We start from the raw sequence: 15311 nt of genomic DNA, 5'->3' as shown, positions 1-15311 counted from the left end.
TCTTTTTGTCCATTTATTAGTTTTTAGATACTTAGTTGGCATTGGTTCTCTGCCTGAGAACAGACTCAGGTATTAGCAACACTTTGGAGGCTCCACACTAGGCAGGAAAGCACTCCTCAAAGATTGTGACTTTTTACAAGAATCTCACAATAAAGTCACACAGAATTTCCAGAAACAACATGTGTCACTGTAATCTTTAATAAGGCAAATCTAAACTTGCTCCACCCTCCATATTCAGACATTGAGTGCCCGTCCCTAAGTGTGGCTCTGCCTTGGATTTCATGACCCTTCCTAAGGTTGTGGCCCTTTAACGCAGTTCCTCATGTGGTGGTGACCCCCAACCATAAAACTGTCATTTTGCTGTAATGAATCATAATGTAAATGATATGCAAGGTATCTGTTAGGTGACCCCAAAGGGGTTGCGCCCCACAGGTTGAGAACCTCTGCACTAGAGGTTCCAAATCTACACTGTCTGCCTGTCCTGTAGAATTTTAAAGTAAATGCCTCCCCCGCACCCCACTCACCTGCCTCAGCAAGAAAAGCCCCGTTTCTCCTGGTTTCCACAGAAGACCCTCACTCAAAACAGCCCCCCCCCCGCCCACTGCAGATAGGCACACTGTGGGTTTTTTTTCTTTTCATTCTCATTAGAATAGGATTTAGAAACATCTTCATTTTAAATGCTTAAGCCTTGTCTGAAGCATTTAAATTTTAGAAGCATGAGAGAGAACTTGGGGGGGGGGGGATCCCTTGCTCCTCGTTTATTCTGCAGTATGTTGCCATGAAGTGGGGCTGGCAAATTGCAACTCAGTGCCGTCAGTGGGGTTCCTGGCAAGCATGTTAATACTACGGGAAAGGTATCCCTTGTGCTGCAAATGAGAACACAAACATTTTAATTTGACTTCATTCCTCCCTTGCTCTCAGGGAAGTTTTGCAGGGATCTCTTTCTGTGGCTCTTAGTCATGTATCACTTGGTGGTGACGCTGCACTCTGGGAACCGTGCCGTTGCATGATTTGACTGGTGTTGTGTGAGCATCACAGTGTGCACTTAACACAGACATAGGCAGTCGCTAGACATTGTTCCTTGATGCCATAGAGACATGTAAACACTGTGTATGAAGCTGCTGCCAGCCCAAGCAGGTCTCTTCTCTTACAGTACATTTCTCCTATGTGTAGAAGAATACTCCAGCAATAAAAATAGTGTATAGCAAATATATGAACCAGTAACATAGTTAATTAGGAAGCATTATGTGTTGCACATAATTATATATGCTGTACCTTTATATGGCCGGCAATAATAATTTTGTTTATACACTGTTGGAATAGACATGCAGGTAATGTATTAAAAGGGATCAGAAAGACCGACCGGCTTTCCCTAAGGGCAATTAACTAGGAGTTAAGCACTGCTAAACATTATTAAGAATGCTAATCCTATGACAGGTCTTTATTGTAAGCACCTTTTAGTGTTTACTTTCCCCACAAATAAGCTAAGCTATTGGGAACCTGGCCAGTTTGAGCTTTTGATTGACAGCTGTCAGACGCTTCTTTGTATCCCATTACCTTGAATGGGGGCTGTTAGCTTAATAATCTCTCTTACTGGCTACTGGCTAAACTGTCATAGTGGGATCTTTGGCTTTGAGCAATTCATGGATGCTATAAAGAAGCTAGACTTGGGTACAAGGAGTACAGCAATCAGGACTGTGGCTGAGGCCACAGGCTTCTGCTTCTGGGGGCCTTGCTCTACACCAGGGATCTCAACCTGTGGGTCACAACCCCACTAGGGGGATGCATAGCAGATATTCTGCATTTCAGATCACATTACAGTTTGTAACAGTAGCAAAATTACAGTTATAAAATAATAACAAGAATAATTTTATGGTCAGGGTTCTCCATAACATTAGAAACTATATTAAAGGGTCACAGCATTAGGAAGGTCGTGAACTACTGCTTTAGACACGACTGTTCCAGCCTGTACCATCACCAATAAGCCTCACCTGAGCCTTGCCCTCCTTAATGGCCCTGCCCAGAGCTCCCCCAAGGACTCCTTCCCCACCCTACCTCCCAGTGGCTCCAAGTCTAGTAATAGCTGTTCTCACCCGGGCCTGGGAGGAGGAGTAGGACTCAGCTTCAACCCAGCGCTTGAGAGGCCGGACCTACAGGAGGCTTGTGAGTGGTGCTTATATAAAGCTTGTGATTGGGAGAGCGGGAAAGTCCGCATACCCAGGCTGTCACTGAGAGAGAGAATCAAAGCGTAAGCACCAGCATGCCATGTCCCTTCTCTGCCTGTACAAGCAGGTTGTTCGTTGCTATTGGGAGTCTGAGGAGCTCCTCCCCTGAGTGATATCTTAGTTTACTTGTGGTCTGTATCCTGGGTAGAGCAGGCTGAACTGAATTGTATAAATGGTCAGGTAAGAACCCTGGGGCTTCCCACACTGGTGGCAGAGGCAACAGCAGTGGCAAAGAAGTAGCAGAACTGAAGAGTGTCACAGGGTGCCCGGGGGCCGAGAGCCTGATGTCTGCAGGAGCTAAGGCCTGCACAGCAACACCAATGGCAGAATCCTAGGGTAGCTAAGAAAAGTCCGAGAAGCCGAGAGGCGGAGAGGCTCCGAATGCTGGAGCTGAGAGTTCAAGCTTTGTAAGCGAGGCTTGCTAGGAGCTTTTGAGAGTTCTACCATGGACCGAGGAGCCCCAGAGTCCCAGCACAACACATCTCAGGAGCTGTAAACTGTTTACTGGGTCATGGTTCTCTATGTCCCCGGGCATCATCCCTCTCTACCTTAGGCACCAGAACAAAAGGTCTTCAGCTTTGGACGGAGCCAAGGAAGAGCTGCAGATGGCTTTCAGATTCAAGTGCCTTTTTCCCTTCCTTTTTGGAATTCTGAAAGTTATACCTTTCTTTGATTGAGGAAATTCTCAGTACAAGTTCAATTAATATCCGTACTAGATGGATGAGCCGAAGGGTAATGGAATGTGAATGTTCGCGATTTCCCCTGTCAGCTCCTGACCCCTGGTGCTTTGCTTTCATAGGAGACGGCACACGCATTAGAAGCAGCTGCAAAAATCATGACAGAGAAAAATGAACTTGAACTCAATGAAGTGGCATTGCTTCCTCTTAAAGTGAAATGGCTAGAGGAAGAATTAAACACGCTTGGTCGAAGCATCAGCTGCAGGTCGCGGGTCCTGCAGACGTACGTGGCATTTCGAACGTCATCCGAGGAGGTATGGTGTGATGTTGACCTGCTTCGGCAGGATGGCCTCTGTCCATCTTTCTGCTTTCTATGGGTATGGAAACTCCACCCAAGCGAGAGTCCGTGTCTCTGTCAGTGCCTGTACTTACTTATATACCCCTTCACCATTCAAGGCACCACCCCAAACCTCAGAGTAAGTAATTTTACCTGGAAAAATATAAATAGGTATGTGTAAATAATTTATTATACCATGTTATACATCCTAATACCTATCCTAAATAAAGAGAAATTATGAAAATATTCACCATTTAGACCATAGATCCCTTTGAATACTAAAAGTAGTATAGTAAGGGGGTTCTTTTGTTTAAAATATTTTATTATTATTATTATTATTAACAACTATGTGTAAGAGTGTGGGGTGGATGTGAGTGTGGTACCCAGAGAAGCAAGAGGAGGCTGACAGTACTGTGTGGATCTGGGGTTACAGGAGATTGTGAGCTGCTTGGTGTGGGTAATGGACACCAGACTCAGATCCTCTGTAAGAGCAGCATGTGCTCTTGACTGCTGAGCCGTCTCTCTAGCACCAAAGAATGGTGCATTTGAAACGAATAGAACAGGAAGACGGAGGGATTGACTCGTTCTTGAATCTGTCTCATTTGATGTCCAGATGCCTTCAATGTTGCTCCAGGCTTCTTCTGAAGGTTCATCTTGACATGCTTAGAGTGAGTTCTACTATTCCTCGGATGCATGAAGATTACACCTCTCAGGGGAAAGCGTCTTAAGGGTGCTATCAGTCATATGAGAGTCTGGATTCTGGCACCAGAAAACCATGTGTGAATGCAGATAACTCTTCTGTGAAGGGTTAGAGGCACCATGTTGGTGGGAGCAAGGTCCTCTCAGGAGTACAGTTAGATAAAGCCAGGCAGCATGCTTGGTTTTGGCTTCCCACCTCTGCCCTCCTAACACCCCCATCCTCTCTTCCTACCAGCAATCTTAACAGAGCACCATTCTAACCTAATTTTGAGCCTTGATGTTAGAGCAGATACAAAGCAATGCTTGACCTCCACACCATTATGCCCCAAATGGTACCTACCTAGTACCACATTAAGCATCTCTTTCCATGTCCCATGCTGGCATTTGGATCCAAGATCACCTGGAGAAATGGAGCTTCATAAACAACACTCCCCAAAACATCACATGTCCTTTAGTTTTCCCACTTCCACTCAATCTCCTTCCCTACTTAGTAGAACTTTCCATCCCCATCTGTCACCCCCGTACCTCTGGCCTTCCCTTTTCTAAGTAAATGACTCTTGGTCACTCATTCCTGTTACATTCTCTGAACCGACTCCCTGCCCTCTACCCCATATGAACCCTGTCAACTTCCAATACTTGGTCAATCCAATACTGTTTACTCAGTTTCTTTGTCAAAGCTCCAGACGCAAAATCAGGGAGTTGGGATAATTGGCATGGTTACTAATTCGTGGGTCTGTATCTCTGCTGGGCCCCCACTGACTTATTTTGCTTGGTGTTCACAAGCAAGTTATTCTGGTTTCCATTCTCAAATCTCAGCTGATGTCTTTGGACTTCAGATACTGCAGGAGACAACAAGACCATTGAGGCTCACTGTCTGGACTTCCTGCTACTTCCCAGCTTACTGAAGTATATTCACTTATGTCCCCCATGGCTCCTGGAAAGTGTTATAGTCCTACCAAGCCATGATCATGAAGAGCCGTGATAGTCTCTTCCTGTGTAGTCGGTTTCCTTTGAAATCTTGTTCTCTGCTCCTCTTATCATTTTCCTGCCCTTCATTATATAAACCTTTGGAATGGGAGGGTGATATTTATTGAATTATATAACCATTAACACGTGCCAGTTTGAGTACTGTCCCACTTTTTAAAAAATGATTTATTAATTTTATTTTTATGTACATCTATGTTTCGCCTGCATGTAGACCTGGGTGAGGATGTCAAATCACTTGGAGCTGAATTACAGACAGTTGTGAGCTGCCTGCCACATGTGAGCTGGGAATTGAACTTGGGTCCTCTGGAAAAGTAGCCAGTAATCTTAACCACTGAGTCATCTCTCTTGTCACCCAACTTTCTATTAAGAGCCTTATTGGATATTTTAGTCATCACTGAGTTCAGTAGCTTCTCTAGAGTGCCGCTCAGTGAGCACTTACTTTGTGCCCTAGGCCTTTAAATCCTGATTTCATTGTGTTCCTATGATTCTGTGTCTTAGTTACCTAGTATTATCTGTTTACAGGTGAGGGAAACTGAGGCTTGGAGAAGGTTGGCATGCATTGTCAGGCAGCTCCCATCCCCCTTGCCTTTCCTTTTTCAAAGGCCACACATCCTTGCATTTACTGAGACAACTACAGAGAGCTCTGCATACCTTTATCTGAATTTGCTCAGGGGTTTACCAGTCCAAGTCCTCATTACTTGCTCACTGTTGACTACATCCAACTAATGAGACTGTGCCATGATTCTGTTGGCTACCGTAGAAAGCAAGGTGAAACATCCCGCCCAGCCTTATCCCAGTCCAACAATCTTTCTGGACTTCTTCTTGCCAGTCAGCAGAAGAATCTGAATTTCATTCACGCCGACGGCGTGCATTTTCCCTGATGCCAGTGGCGCACACTTTGCTTTTACACCAGTGCCTCCCATCCAAGTCCTCCTCTCGCTCTCACCCCCAGAAAGGGACAGACCAGATGTCACCTGCTGGAAAGTTTTTTTTGTACTTACTCTATGTAGAGCTGTTGTTATCCCTCCTTTGTCCCTATGACATTGTTTGCTTGTGTGTACACAGACATGTCTTCCTGGCCTTTTTCTCGCAGAACTCACTTTGGTCTCTAAGGAAGTAAACAAATCTTAGTAGGGGATCTTAGAATCTTCCATGGAAAGGGCATCCTTCTGTGTGGTTCACTAAAGATAAATAGAAGAAGAAAATTAAGGAAAAGATGGTGTTAGCTTAGGAAACAAGCATCAACAGAGTAAGAAGAATGTTGGAATCAGGAAAGAGCCTCTGGCCCTGGGAGCTACTGCAGGCTGGCTCTAGTTCATTTCAAAAGAATGATCTTGAAACCTTCAAAGTATGGTGACTATTGCCTGGAATCTCATACTGTGTTTCCATGGCTTTTGTAACTTATGAGTTCCACGGGTCTTGTCTTATTAGTCATTAAATATTATTTAAAATGCATACAAATTAGTTCCAAATGCTTTCTACTAATTCTCTATCACCCCATTACTCGTTAATCTATAGTTACACATTTGATTGTATATTAACTCTGCTCAGGAGAGTAATTTAAAATAATTGACTACTGCTAATATTAGTTAACGAATGCTTAAATGTAGTTCTAGGGAGGCGAAGTAGTATGTCTTCATAAGATTAGCTTGTAAAGATTTTTAATATTAATGCTTACCCAGAAAACTCGTCATTATTTGTACCCTTTTCTTATGGTTCACCAGGATTAAAAATAAATTGTACAGTAGAATGCTCAGCCACAAATGGGTATGCACTTCACCCAACCCCCACCAAGGCACAGAGGGTGAGCAGAGACTGTAAGAGCCAGAGGTCAGGGAGGAGTACAGAATAGTGTCCTCTAGACACGACAGGAACACTCCGCTAGTGAATTCACAGGAGCTGTAGTTATTGTACAAAATCAAGTCCATGAATGTTCTAGCATGGAAAGTGAAGGAGGGCTCTGTCTGAAGAGCTATTGAGAGGTGGTGGCTATTGGGGTAGGGAGAGTCAGTTTTATTTTTATTTATTATTGCATCACATCTGTGTATGGGTGTTTTACTTGCATGTATGCCTGTGTACCTCATGTATGCCTAGTGTCTGTGGAGGTCAGAAGAGGGAATCAGTTCCTCTGGGACTGGAACTTCAGATGGTTGTGAGCCATCACAAGAATATTGGGAATTGAACCTGAGTCCTCCAGAAGAGCAGGCATTCTTCTTAGCCACTGAGCTGTATCTACAGCCCTGAGATAGTTTTCCTTAAGGAACTAACCCCTGGTGGGTTGACTGTGCTCCAGTGGATGGTCCCACACCTGTGAGTATATATGGGCAGCACAAATTGGACTCAGTAGGTTATAGTTATAAAACAAAGAAGAGAACAAGAAGTTGGGAGGGAATTGGGAGGTGGGGTAGATCTGGGAAAATTAGAGAAGTAGGTGGTGACTATGATCAAACACACTGTATTAAATTTTCAAAGAATTAATAAAATATTACATTAAAATAACAAATCATAATACTGTAATATATTAAGTACTATTGTTTTTGCTGAATTGCTTTTTTTTCTGATTTGTATTCTCTGATTTTTATTTGTTCCTTTTTTAATTATAAAACTCAGTTTTAAACATAGCAGCCACCTGGTCTCTGAAACAAATTATTCTCATTGTAGAATATACATAAAAATAATCTAGGGTACAATAAATATTTCTGATTGGCAACAGCCTTACCACTTCCTTTTGTCTATCAGCTATCTAAGCAGATTCTTGTGGAATTCAGAACCATGGAAATAGTCAATAATTATTTAAAGAATGCTGAAAACTGGAGTTTCAGTTTAATTTTATACTGGCTCCAAATGGACTCTGTGTCCTTTTTTATCTAAAATATTTCTTAACTCTCATCCGCCTCCTCCTGTTTTAGGTAGAGGAACAGCTTCGGAGCCTAAAGGAATTTTATCTGACTGAAATTCCTTGGAAAGATCAAGATGATGCTGCAGTCAAGTGCCGGTCTAACTCTGCTGAGAGGAAATGGCAGCTATTTTTAAAGAAGAGTTTTTTGACCCAGGACTTGAACCTCGAGTTTCTGAACTTAATAAACATGGTGAGAATAACACTAAGAAGCCAGCGCCTTGCGTAGATATTACTCCTCAAAGTCAGAATCACATTCAGCTTGTCCATTTGTCAGCCGTGCGGCCCGAGGGAGGCCTCCTCAACTTCAGTCACGATAGACTAGTTCTGAAGCCAACAACTATACGTTTCATTGTCGCAGAGCCCATGTGTCACACGAAAGCTGCTTTAGCTACTCTGATTCAAGTGCTGCGAGATTATTATTATAGAATTCCCGGAAGTCTATGTATGCCCAAGTTTCCAGTTATGTTGACAGCAAGGTCCTTACAAAATTTCCAGGGACCCAAAGACAAAGATTATAATAAATCTTTGTTCTAAAGAATTTCTTCTCGGCTTAACGGATCCATATTTTTAATTACAACTTTTAATTAGCTTGCAAAGTAGTAAGTTTCCAAAGATTGATTTTATCCATCCTTGACTTTGCTTTACCGCTACCTCCAGCCCTGTGTTCTCTTTCCTTACTCCCCCAAACCCATCCCTGCCTCAGACCCTCACTCCCAGCCTTTCCTCCCTTTGTGTTTGTTACTGCATGTGCTCTATTATCTCTCCCTTGACACCTCAGTCTCCCAGTCCTTGTAGAGAAAAGCCCAACTGCATTTAGAGCTCTATCCTAAGCCTTGGTTTCCTGGAGTTCTATAAGCAAAACACCCTAGGGCCTTTATGTCAGCCATTCATCTCTCTGAAGCTGCCTATAGAATTCTAAAAATGTGATTAGTTCACTTCTCCCTCAGACACCTCATGCATTTCCCCAATGAAAGAGCTCATTTTATTGTTGGGGAAAAAATGCTAGCTGTTTAAAAAAAAAAAGGTTTTTAAAATGTTAAATAAGTCTGTCTTCATAGCTCGTACTGTACTTCTGTAGCGAGGTAGGCATTAAAACCATCCGTAGGTAATTTCTTGTACATATGAAATTCTTTCCAACATTGAAAGCAGTTGCTATGTTTAATATGAGTCTTTCCTACAGCTACACATTTGCAAATCTATCATTTGTGATGTCGTTTAATTTCTTCCTTCAGGCTGATCTGCTTTGCCAAAATTTCTACATGCTAAACCCATTCATGAAGCAGAATCAGGAGCCGAATGGCAATCAACCAGGCATTTTTTTTTTCTTGTAGTTGAGAGACAAGAGTGCTAACACTTTAAGCAGTAATCTTTCTTAATTGTTCTGTTATTATGTGGTGATCCATCATCACTCGTGTGACCTTTTAAATCCTAGATTCTGTTTAGTCAGGGCTCTCTGAAGCAGCTATTTAGCTTCTTCAGAAGATGTGGGCCTGTATAGTTCTTGCCTTACTTCCTTTGGCTTTAGACTAGGATTCATCTTGTTAAACTAATTTAGATCTATCTGCTCCATTAACTATTTCTCTTGGGTTTCATTCTGTAGACTTGTCAAGCCAGCCTTCTATAATTGCAATTACTTCTTTAGCAAAAATGTCTAAAAGGAAGATTGACATCCTAGTTCCTGAAGTAATATATTGATTAGCAGCTTTTTTAAAAGAAAGGAACAATTAATGCTTTCACTATGTTTTAATCCAATTACCACTGTGCCTGTGGGTGTATGTGGCACAACTTCTGACTCTGTTTTTGAGCCCTTCTTTACAGATACCCATGTGATCTGTAAGCACGGATCCGACCACGCTGACCATCAGTGTGAAACTAATCCACATACTGAATAGGTTCCATCCGAGAACCAGGCCATCTTCCTTTCTCTAATAGTCTAGACCTCCTTTCTATAGATGCTTAAAGATGACTGACATTTGCCATTTTCTGGAGAACTGGGGAATGCATCTGGAGACAGAAATCACTTGGCAGAATCGGGTTGTAACACTCTTATCTCTTTGACCTTCAATCATCGATTTTTTTTTCCCTTTGTTTTGACTTGTGTTGTTTGAAGAACATTAGTGACGAACCTGTGTAGAAGCAAAGCACTCATCAAATAGCTGTAAGTCAGATCACACCCTCTTTAAGCATCAGAAAAAAATTCTTGTTAAGTCATTTATCCATGTTCGGATACCAAGTTATTTTTCATTTGAAACATTGACTCACTCTATCCTTTACTTTTTACACACTTGCTTGGCTTAGTGTATCTCTTTTCATCTCTAGTTTAGGCACTTATAAATTTATACTACAAGAAAATTAAATTATTTGCAAATTGTCTGTTTTTCTCTATAGTCTTTTTATTGCCAAGTTTTAGAAATCTTTTCAATTGTGGAGATGCCAGGGCGTCTTAAAGGTCAATGTAATTGCTGAGGTTTTCTTACACATCCATTCTTTGTCTTTTCCACACCCCCCTGGACCATCTTAATTCAGGGTGTGTAGAGTGTGTCCAAACACCTCTGGTAGCAGCATCTAGGGACACTTCTGCTGTATGGGTCTTCCACTTGCCTTTAGATCTGCAGCCCTGTCTTTTCTCCAGGTTGGAGAATCCTTATCAAGTGTCAGGAATCACATATAAATCACCAGACAGTGTTATCTTCATGTGGAACAGTTTGCAGAAAGAAATGGACACAAACTTGAATCTTGTATCTGTGTCTAAATTGGCAGGTTTTTAGAGAATCCCAATTCATAGAGTTCCTGAAAATAACCCATATCTTCCCACTACTTCCTCATAGTCTTATAGCTTCGGTTTGTTATTGTCACCGTACGTTCTTTTCCATAGTCTAGTGATGAGTTCTTAATTAATAAAAATTAAGTCTGCATAATAATTAACTCTACTGATTGGTTGACATACTGATAGGTGAAATTGCTGATAAGGATGTTTTTCCTCATCTTATCCACAGAACATTAGTCTTGGAAGAGCATATTGCTGAAGTGTGGTGACAGGGTTAGCTGGGGACAGGGAGAAGGAAGCTGGCTCTTGGTCTTGAGTTGGGTGTGTCTCTGACACTAGCATTTTCAAGCTTGAAATGGATTTTTTTTTTTCCATCTTAAGTTTGTTGGAATCAGATCAATTGACTTTGGCCAGAGTTCTGGCAGATGAATGTGCCAGCTTATTAATTTATGTTGTGAATACTGAGAATTCTGTCATGCATTAGCCTTCTTGCTACCAAGGTATCTGAAAAGAAAGATCAGAGAACAGTCCGTGGTGCGTGGATATAAATGTAAAATGAATGTATAATTTAACACCTTACTTACAGTATGTTACAACAAGAATTTCCAGGCACTACACTAGAGTAAAATGAGGACTATGTTTGCTAATTAGACAGAAGGCAAATTATTGATACTAACTCTGCCAAATTCAAAATCACTTCTACCCTGCTGGCTAACTATCAACACATCTTATGATAGCTTGCCTTTTCTAGGCTTTCTTCAGACCACTGTACCCTTATGACTGCAGTTGACATCGGTAGAATACAATTCCCAGATTATACTACATTAAAGAATATTTTATATTTTAACAGTTTCTTAATAATATATAAAAGGTACCACAACTTTTTAAATAACATATATAAAATTATCCTGTAGAATTACTCCCACTGTGGTCTAATGTCTTTAATAATTTGTTAAATTTAATAACCACAATTACAGAATATATTTTATTCTTCAATTCCCCCTTAAAACCACTAAAATACTACTGAGGCCCTTAAAAACCCCACAGAGACTATAGGTCTAAGCACTTGATTGTGTCTCTGTACACAGCTCAGGCTTGTCTGTATCCTGCTTGGGTGTGATGAAGTACTTGCCACCTAAAAGAGCTGAATGCAAAAGAAAAATGTCTCTCTTAGGAAAGAAAGCTATTACATGGATTATTAATTCAACAGGCAAAAGAGAATGAGATATTAAATGTTGAAAATGAAATGCACATTATGGAGAACATTATGGAAAAGCAAACAAATGGAAGGGAAGAGCTCAGCCGTCTCCGAGTGGCGTGGTACCTCAAAGCCATCGAAGGCAAGCCTGTGAGAGAGCAGTGGGAAATGTTCAAAGAGAAACTTAAAAAGGTAAGGAAATGGGCTGGGCAATGGCTTGGTACAAGACCAAGCCTACATAAAGCACTGTGTTTAGCATGGAAACAAATCAAAAGGAATGTCGAATGGTACCTCTCAAAGAATACGTGCTGATCTGTGCAGTGTAATAGAGCCTTAGAACCATGGGGTAAGAGAAATCAGCCAGGCAGAGAAGTGCAGGAATCTCATGGTTCTACTTATTTGCAGCCCTGTAGCCAAATTCAGAAACAACGATCAGAATGGATGCTCCCAAAGGATGCAGGAAGGGAGGAGGGAATGGGGTGCTGTTTACAGATTCGGAGGTCCTGTTCAGGTCGATGAAAAGAATCTGTAGGTGGGTGGTGGTGACTTAATTGTTCACATAGAAAGTGTAAAAATTGTGCATTTTGTTATATGTTATCATGATTAAGAAACAAAACCAAAAACATAAGGGTTGGAGAAATGGCTCAGAGGTTAAAAACACTGGCTGCTTTCTCTTCCAGAGGTTCTGCCACATGGTAGTTCACAACCATCTGTAATGGGATCCAACATCCTTTTCTGGTGTGTCTGAATACAGCAACAGTGTACTCATACATAAAATAAATAAATAGATCTTTAAAAAAAACCATAAAAAATCACAGGAGATCAAGGGACATGTGTGACCTCCCTGGAAAGGGTCAGTGTTTACAGAGATTGAAAAAAGCTCTGTTGGCACACTGTGTCACCACCGAAGTGACCACATGTGCTGAGTTGCCAGAAACACATTCCTAATTGTAAGTGTCTGTTTCAGACTACTCACAGTGTAAAACTTCTCCATGAAGTTCTCATGCCTGTCTCTGCGCTTGACCTTGGGGGAAGCCTCCAGAGCACGTCAGATCTGCGGAGGAGGTGGATTGCAATGAAGCCTCAGCTCCAGGTGGAGATGTCAATGAATGGATTTGGGTGAATGGAAAGATCTCTCCAAAGTCCCCAGTTACAGTTTGTCTTGTAAACGACCTTTCTCTTTAACAAAAGTACCACTTTTCTCTAACAACACATTTTCTTACTGTTCCCATACATACTTTTGTATTTGATGATACCCAAACATTTAAACCATACTGTATCCTGGATATATTTTCATTTTGTATTAATTTACTTTATATTTCTAATTAATTTATTGACATATTTACCTTAGAGTCACTATTTTCTTAGGTACTGTTTAAAATTAAGGCATCTCAGAACAAAATCGACAACCTCTGACCTAGAGGCTGTATTGTCATTGGTCCACAAATCACTGGGATGTCACTGTTCCTACCCACAAGCATACTGACTCCTTCCATACCCCTTTCCTGACAATTTTTTTTTCCTGTGGGCTTCAGTCACCTTCCAAGGAAGCTTTCAGATTGATTTATTGGTGGGTTGATTGATTTATTGATTGATTTTTTGAGGCAGAGTCTTAAGCCCAGGCTAACCTCAAACTTGCAGTATAGCCAAGGGTAATCTTGAACTGATCTTTTTGCCTCCATCTTCCCAGTCCTGACTTACAAATATATGCTACTGGATTTTTGGGTTCTGTCTGTTACTACTTAATATGTACTGGCTTTGAGGAATTCCTGAGTTAGATATTTGGAGATTCCTTTGGGAAATATCTAATTGTAGGTTCTGTTAAGATAAAACATATGTGAAGTATAACCACTATGCTCTGTACACATATGCATATATGTAGCATTGGAATACACAGCAAACTCTCCTATCCAAACTCTCATTAAGTGTAGCTAGCCCAATTTGCTAGATCCTGTGTGGTATACATACACTTCTTTTGGCATACATGTTTAAAGGCCAGTGCTATAAGTATTTAGTTCTGTAGCCATGTATGTGCCATCTATTTGAGGTCCAAAGACTTGATTTGAACCTGACAATCCTATACACGTCTGTCTACTGACGATTATGTCCTCAGCCTACAACATTTCCTTTCCTTTTTCCTCTGATTCAAGATCCACTCCTGGGATGAGAGTAGCATTCTCTTGAAGCAGTCTTCTTTTGCAAGCTCTCCTCCAGGGTCTGGATCCCTACATGGGATGTCTGAGCAGTGCTGACTGAAAGGGAAGACAGTTGATCCCTTCTCCGTGTGGTGGCTATTTGTGGATTATAGCACGACTGCTTTGAAGCAGCATATCTTGTGTGCTGCTCAGCTGGCGGCTCATACTGATCATTCTTTCACTGTGGAGCACAAGTAATTCCCCTGATGTATTTTTATACTTCTCTTGGTGTCCTTATCATACCACATGATTCTGTTCTATATTAAATGTCTGAAAATGTATATTGACTTAACGGAAGGCCAATACATTTGATATATCATAGACACATGTGTCCTTCCATCTTTATATCTATCTTTGAAACCACTACCTTTATCCTCCATGTTGCTTCTAAGGTCCTAAGAAGATAGATATTGAACAATGTGCCTCTGTGTCTCCATCATTAAGCACAATATCTGGGTTTTGAGAAGGCTCATAGGTATCTGTTAGTTAGCAAACAAGAAAGTGATAACATTATTTAGACAATCAGAATCTTCATTGTAAAATAGGAACTCACTTACGCACCACTTTCATTCTTTCCAGCAACTGCATGAGGATGTTCAGCAAATCACAAAAGAGTGGGATGTGTTAAGTAGTCAGGGAGCTCCCCTGAAGGAGAAAGCTGAACAGCTGAAGGACCTTATCCATCTCCACCAGAGGCAGCGAGAGCGAATCCAGGAATATGAGGAAATCCTGTACAAGACAGTCCAGTTCCACCAGGTCAAGGAAGAGGTAAGCCTTCCTGTGGTTGCTTAAAGTTGCATGTTTGAAAGGTTATGATATGCAATAAACAAAAAGTAGATCGCTTGTCTTAGTCTAAGAGGTTTATTCACGCTGACGGCTAATTTACCTCTCACAACTCCTCTATCCTGCTTCATATCTAACCTGGCTGTTGCCTTCCTGCCCTTTGAATATGGTGCATGCCTTCCTTCCTCTGAGCCTCCTTTCTTGTCTTGGCGCTTGCTGGCAGATCTCTTCTTCCCAGAGGCCCCCCTTCCCAGGCCAGGCGGGGATTCTCTCTTTGAAATTCCTGTGGCACTCACTTGCCACATCTAGCATCATGGCTACTTTTTATAAGACTTGATTTTACTTTTTCCAACTCCAGTGTTATTTTCAAGAGGAGAGGTGGTCAAAACCCAGGTTCTTTCTTTTTTTCTTTTGTCATCCCAAGGAGCTTTCAGTATGACGTGCTCGTTAAAATTTTTTTTTTAATTATTATTATTTTCTTTATTTACATTTCAAATGCTATCCCGAAAGATTCCCATACCCCTCCCCCCACCTCTGTTCCCCT

The 15311-nt window shown here is 41.4% G+C and overlaps 1 protein-coding gene across 5 annotated transcripts in view; it reads left to right on the top strand.

Moving 5' to 3' along the window:
* Ccdc141 (coiled-coil domain containing 141) overlaps positions 1-15311 on the top strand; it is a 162741-nt gene that overhangs the window by 112546 nt on the left and 34884 nt on the right. For all 5 annotated transcript variants that reach the window (XM_029536228.1, XM_029536226.1, XM_029536225.1 and 2 more), the window contains 5 exons: positions 3025-3216; positions 7835-8014; positions 11802-11981; positions 12757-12882; positions 14564-14752. In XM_029536228.1, coding sequence (XP_029392088.1) covers positions 3025-3216; positions 7835-8014; positions 11802-11981; positions 12757-12882; positions 14564-14752 — 867 coding nt within the window. The remainder of the gene's footprint in view (positions 1-3024; positions 3217-7834; positions 8015-11801; positions 11982-12756; positions 12883-14563; positions 14753-15311) is intronic.

Source organism: Mus pahari, chromosome 3, assembly GCF_900095145.1.
Source record: "Mus pahari chromosome 3, PAHARI_EIJ_v1.1, whole genome shotgun sequence".
Classification (NCBI taxonomy): Eukaryota; Metazoa; Chordata; class Mammalia; order Rodentia; family Muridae; genus Mus; species Mus pahari.
This window is presented reverse-complemented; position numbering and strand designations above follow the sequence as displayed.